The sequence below is a fragment of the Otolemur garnettii genome, unplaced genomic scaffold (assembly GCF_000181295.1).
Source record: "Otolemur garnettii isolate 467f Iridium unplaced genomic scaffold, OtoGar3 scaffold00008, whole genome shotgun sequence".
NCBI classification, from domain to species: Eukaryota; Metazoa; Chordata; class Mammalia; order Primates; family Galagidae; genus Otolemur; species Otolemur garnettii.
The window spans coordinates 12421488-12427326 of record NW_003852403.1 but is presented as its reverse complement, the minus strand read 5'-3'; the positions used below and the strand labels follow the sequence as shown (position 1 = coordinate 12427326).

Sequence of the window (5839 nt, the reverse complement as noted above, 5' to 3'; positions counted from 1 at the left end):
ATAAGGTGACCAGACGTCCCGCTTTTGGTGGGATAGTCCTGATTTTTAACAATTTGTCCTGTGTCCCGTGGTGTTTTAAAAAAGTCCTGATTTTTGGAAAGAATGCATGACAAGCTAGGGAACGCGGGAGAACAGAAAGGGAATATACAGTTTTCGGCTGCCATGTGGCTATTTCACCAGGATATGAGTTCTATATTATTTTTGTTAATTTTATAATGTTAAACTTTAATAATAACAAATAATTGTTGAGAACTGATTATCGAGAACTGCTTATCAAAGTTTGCATTGTTGTCAGGCCCCACCCCCACCCCAGTCAATGGTGTCCCACTTTACCAATGTTAAAATCTGGTCACCTTATCATAATATATACCTTCTATGTATGAGGGTAGCTTTAGTGACTTTATCATTGTTATTTAAAAAGGGTTCTAAGACTACTCTAATTTCTTGAACACGCAGTAGTTCTCATAAGATTTTAGAAGATCATTCTTTTGATAAGCATGGTTAACTTTTTGCAGTTAGAGGACCCAGCAGCATGCCTTGGTATTGAACTACAATTCCCAGAATGCATCTCCATGAGGATTCTGGGAAGTGTGGCAGAAGTAAGCTTTTGCTAGCTGCGGTTAACTTTAGAGGAGTTAGGGGCAGGCATAACGATTAAACTACAATTCCCAGAGTGCTCTTTTAGGAGGATTCTGGGAAGTGTGGCAAAAGCAGCAACAGTCTCTTTGGAAAGGGAAGGCTTGAACTTGAACATTTGGCGTTTTCCTGGTCTCTGCTGAATCTTGAGGCCTAGAAAGGCGACCCTAAAATAATTCAGAGTGAGTACAATGAAATAGAAACCTGCAAGGGCAGGACAGTCTTTATAGGGAGGCATAATCAGACCTTGAGAAAAGCTCTTTGTTATAGTATATTACAAATTTAGCTTAGTCTCTTTTCCTTGCAGAAACCAGGGGAAAATGGCCAGAGTTTTGTATTATAACTATGGAGATGTTTCATTAACTACAGTAATCAATTTCTGATATGTTTTTGCAAGGTCCTTTAAAAGTAGCATTTGTTAACCACTCACATTGTTCCTTAATTTTTGAGTTTGGGGAAAGTTATTATTTAGAAAGCAAACCATAAAGCTGGTCAGTGAGACCCTGAAAAATGTGTCCCAGTTCCCCAGTTTCCCCACCCCACAGTCATGGAATGATGGACTCTCAAAATAGCTCTCTCAAACACTATTGAATCTAGCCTCTTCTCTATGGGAATAGCCACTAGATTGAAGGTGGGCTTTTTTATCATTCTGTAGTGCTTTACAAATTAATCTGAACAGGAGGATAAGCATGTGTGAATTGCTTATTACAAGGGGTTCAGAGGAACTGTTAATCTTATGGACTTTGCCTCATCATAAAATTATATATACATACATATATATATATATATATATATATACTTTTTTTTAATGAATGAAATACTTATTTATTTATTTATTTTTGGTTGCAGTTTTTGGCTAGGGCCAGGGTTTGAACCCACCACCTCCGGTATATGGGGCTGGCGCCCTATTCCTTGAGCCACAGGCGCCACCTATAAAATAATTTTTGATAAAAATAATACTACCTTTAATCTCTATCAGGCTTTGTACTAGTAAAAACATAAATAGCTCTTTGACCACCATGAGTCAGTAGGCCGTAATAATCCATGACTGCCTAAGGTTCATTTAGTAGCAGAAACTAAGGAAAACATCAGACAGCCATACAGATTAGTCTGTAATTACAACTACAACCAAACATCTCTTGCAATTCAATGGATCCAAGAAATTCACCATAGGAATTCTCTTTTGGAATATATTGAGGTGTTTCTGGGAATGGTGGCCTGGAAATAGCTTTAGTGAACAGTTTGTCTCAGAAACTACTATTTTATTATATATATTTTTTAATCTTAAAAGGAATGTGTACATAAGGTTTAAGCAAAAAGTTAGTTTATTGAGACAGAGTTTCACTGTTACCCTGAGCAGAGTGTCATGGCATCAGCATAGCTCACAGCAACCTCAAACTCTTAGGCTCAAGAGATCCTCTTGCCTCAGCCTCCACAGTAGCTGGGACTATAGGCACCTGTCATGATGCCTGACTGATTTTTCTATTTTTAGTAGAGACAAGGTCTCTCTCTTGCTCAGGCTGGTCTTGAACTCCTGAGCTTAAGCGATCATCCTGCCTTGGTCTCCTGGAGTGCTAGGTTATAGGCCTGAGCCACTGTGCTTGGCCTTAAAAAAATGTTTCATGGAGTCAGAGTCTTGTTATGTTTTTCAGGTTGGACTCACTGCAACCTCAAACTCCCAGCCTCAAGCAGTCCTCTCACCTCAGACTCTTGAGTAGCTGGGACTACAGATGCCCTCTGCAATGCCTGTCTATTTTTAGAGACGGGGTCTTGCTCTTGCTCAGGTTGGTCTCGAACCCGTGAGCTCAGACAATGTACTAGGATTACAGGCATGAAGCACTGTGCCTAGCCCTTATTTTCTATTTATTTTTAACAGCTGTGCATTCCATTTTATCATAATTTATAGTTAAAATTCTTGTACATATCCTCTCCTTTCTAGGATAACTTTTTTGACATGGGACTGCTAGGTGAAAGAGGAGCTTATTTATCATTTTATAGATAGTCCCAAATTAACCTCCAGATATACATACCAATTCACATTCTCAGAGTTGTATGTGACCCCAAAATATTGAGTTTAAATACATTTCTTCTAGGATATCACACTAGTTCTTGGTTTATTAAAATAGGGATTACACCTGTAATACTCTCTAGAATGCTTTGCATTCCACATATCATATACTGCCTTTTGTGAAAGTTGTATATTTGTTTTCTCTTTCCTTCTAGAGTTGAAGGCAGGGATTTTCTTCCTTTACATTTTTGTGTTCCTTAAGGGATCTTGAACAAAGTCAGTACTCAATACTTTGTTGAATGTCATTTGCTAAATATATTTTACCCTTGGCTGGGACCTAGGTCATAGCCAAAACTGTCCAAGGATTAGTCATCAGAGATTCATAATTATGCAACCAAGAAGTAGCAATAAACGTAGATGTTCTTGGGTAGTTTTCTTTTCTTTCTTTTTCTTTTTCTTTCTCTGCCACAACTTGGAAGAAATAGTTCTTGGAAAGTTTATTGTTGAAGCTTTCTTCCCCAAGAACAGTAAGAAGGGTGGCTGGTTATGTATTTATTTATTTTTTTTGCAGTTTTTAGCCAGGGCTGGGTTTGAACCCACCACCTCTGGCATATGGGGCTGGCACCCTACTCCTTTGAGCCACAGGTGCTGCCCCTATTTATTTATTATTTTGGAGACAGAGTCTTACTATGTTGCCCTCGGTAGAAATCCATGGTGCCACAGCTCACAGCAACCTCAGACTCTCGGGCTTAAGTGATTCTCTTGCCTCAGCCTCCCAACTAGCTGAGAATATAGGCGCCCGCCACAATGCCCGGCTATTTTTGTTGTTGTTGTTGTTCTCTCTCTCTCTCTTTTTTTGAGACTGAGCCTCAAGCTGTCACCCGGGTAGAGTGCCTTGGCATCACAGCTCACAGCAACCTCCAACTCCTGGGCTCAAGTGATTCTCCTGCCTCCACCTCCCAAGTAGCTGGGACTACAGGTACCCACCACAACGCCTGGCTATTTTTTGGTTGTAGCATCATTATTGTTTGGCAGGCCTGGCTAGATTCGAACCTGCCAGCTCAGGGGTTGGCGCTTTAGCCACTTGAGCCACAGGCACTAAGCCTGGTTTTCTCATTTTTTCAGGGGAATTTCTTGGCTTTTTTTTTTTTTTCAAAGAGACAGAGTCTCATTTTGTCACCTTTGGTAGAGGTGATGTAGAGTCACAGCTCACAGCAACTTTCAGCTCTTGGGTTTAGGTGATTCTCTTGCCTCAGCCTCTGAGTAGCTGGAACTACAGGCACCCGCCACCACACCTGACTATTTTTTGTTGCAGTTTGGCCAGGGCCAGGTTTGAACCTGCCACCCTTGGCATGTGGGGCTGGCACCCTACTCACTGAGCCACAGGCGCCACCCAATTTCTTGGCTTTTTATTGTCAGTGTGAAAGGTACTTTTCATGAAGAAGAAAATATTTACCAATATGCAATTTAAAAAGGACTATCTGGGTGGTGCCTGTGGCTCAGTGAGTAGGGTGCCAGCCCCATATACAGAGGGTGGCAGGTTTGAACCCAGCCCTGGCCAAATTGCCACAAAAAATAGCCAGGCCTTGTGGCAGGAACCTGTAGTCCCAGCTACTTGGGAGGCTGAGGCAAGAGAATCGCCTAAGCCCAAGAACTGGAGGTTGCTGTGAGCTGTGACGCCATGGCATTCTACCAAGGGCGACAAAGTGAGACTCTGTCTCTAAAAAAAAAAAAAAAAAAAAGGGACTATCTTTTGCAGAATGGATCTTTTGCTACAGAATTGTTTTTCTCTCCCAGTGAGCTACAAATAATAGAAAATGTCTATTTTGGATCCATGGATCCATGTGAATTTGCACAGCTGCCTTTTGAAATATTTTCCTAATGGCTATGATTTTGTATTTTTCTTATCTACAGGAATCCTCCTAATTCACTCTTATTCTAGACAGGTAGAACAGGTCTCAATTTGTAGACTAGGAAAGAAGTACTGAAAAGTTGAGATCTCATAGTCAGTGGTAAAAATACAATTTAGAAGCCAAATTACCTGACCCCTATTTAGTTCTCTTACAAAGAGAGCTGATCCTGGTTTAAACCCTCTTGGCGATTCTTTACTTTAAATCGTATACTGTAACCTTTTTTAAACTACTCTTTTTCCAGGGACCTGACAATGTCCCTATATTGTGGAATAGCTTGCAGGAGAAAATCTTTTTGGTGCTGTAGGCTGCTGTCAACCTTCGTCACTAAGACACGGTAAGTTTTAATCATCCTGAACTCTGAATTGTTGACCTATTAAAGAATAAACTCTGAACATATTAAGATCCCACATTAAGAATTAATGATTTAATAATTTAATTAAGAATTAAAGATGTGGCTGGGCATAGTGGCTCATGCCTATAATCCTAGCACTCTGGGAGGCCATGACAGGTGGATCACCTGAGCTCAGGAGTTTGAGACTAGCCTGAGCAAGAACAAGACTTTTGTCTCTACTAAAAATAGAAAAAGCAGCTGGGTGTTGTTGGCGGGGGGTGGGGGTGGGATGGGGGGGTGCCTGTAGTCCCAGCTACTCAGGAGGCTGAGGCAAGGGGATTTCCTGAGCCTAGAAGTTTGAGGTTGCTGTGAGCTAGAACATCAAGGCACTCAACCAAGGGGACAGAGTGAGACTCTGTCTCAAAAAAAAAAAAAAAAAGGAATTAAAGATGTGTGATAAAAATTTATCTAGGCCAGATGCTGTGGTTTTTACACCTATAATCCTAGCACTCTACAGGTAGGAGTTTGAGACCAGCTTAAGCAACATAGCACTCTGGTCTCTATAAAAATAGATAAAATGGCTACATGAGATAGTGTGTACCTGTAGTCCCAGTTACTCAGGAGGCAGAGGCAGGAGGATCACTTGAGCCCAGGATTTGGAGGTTGCAGTGAGTTATGATCATGCCACTGCACTCATACTACAGTGAGATCCTGTCTCAAAAACCAAAACACACACACAAAATAATAGTAATATTTTTTTGTATAGTGATGTGAAAAAAATGTTTACATGTGTTTGAGGAAAAAGGCGACAAATTAGTAGGTATAATTGATTCTAAATATATATGTATCCATGTACAATCTCAATAGTTTAGAGAATTCCAAAGTATAAAAATAATGATTATCCCTGACTGGCAGGCTTGCGATGATTTCCTGTTTTAAAAATTGATAATT

General features: G+C 40.4%; 1 protein-coding gene across 2 annotated transcripts in view; it reads left to right on the top strand.

The window, feature by feature from the left end:
* Positions 1 to 740: 740 nt before the first annotated feature.
* The window catches only part of NUDT13 (nudix hydrolase 13), a 24889-nt gene continuing 19790 nt past the window's right edge, over positions 741 to 5839 (top strand). The window contains exons 1-2 of one of the 2 annotated variants that reach the window (XM_003783751.3): positions 741 to 818; positions 4799 to 4891. In XM_003783751.3, coding sequence (XP_003783799.1) covers positions 4809 to 4891 — 83 coding nt within the window. In that variant the 5' untranslated portion in view covers positions 741 to 818; positions 4799 to 4808. Of the gene's footprint in view, positions 819 to 3587; positions 3624 to 4798; positions 4892 to 5839 lie in introns of those variants that run through there. The other variant, XM_023509645.1, reaches the window with a different exon arrangement.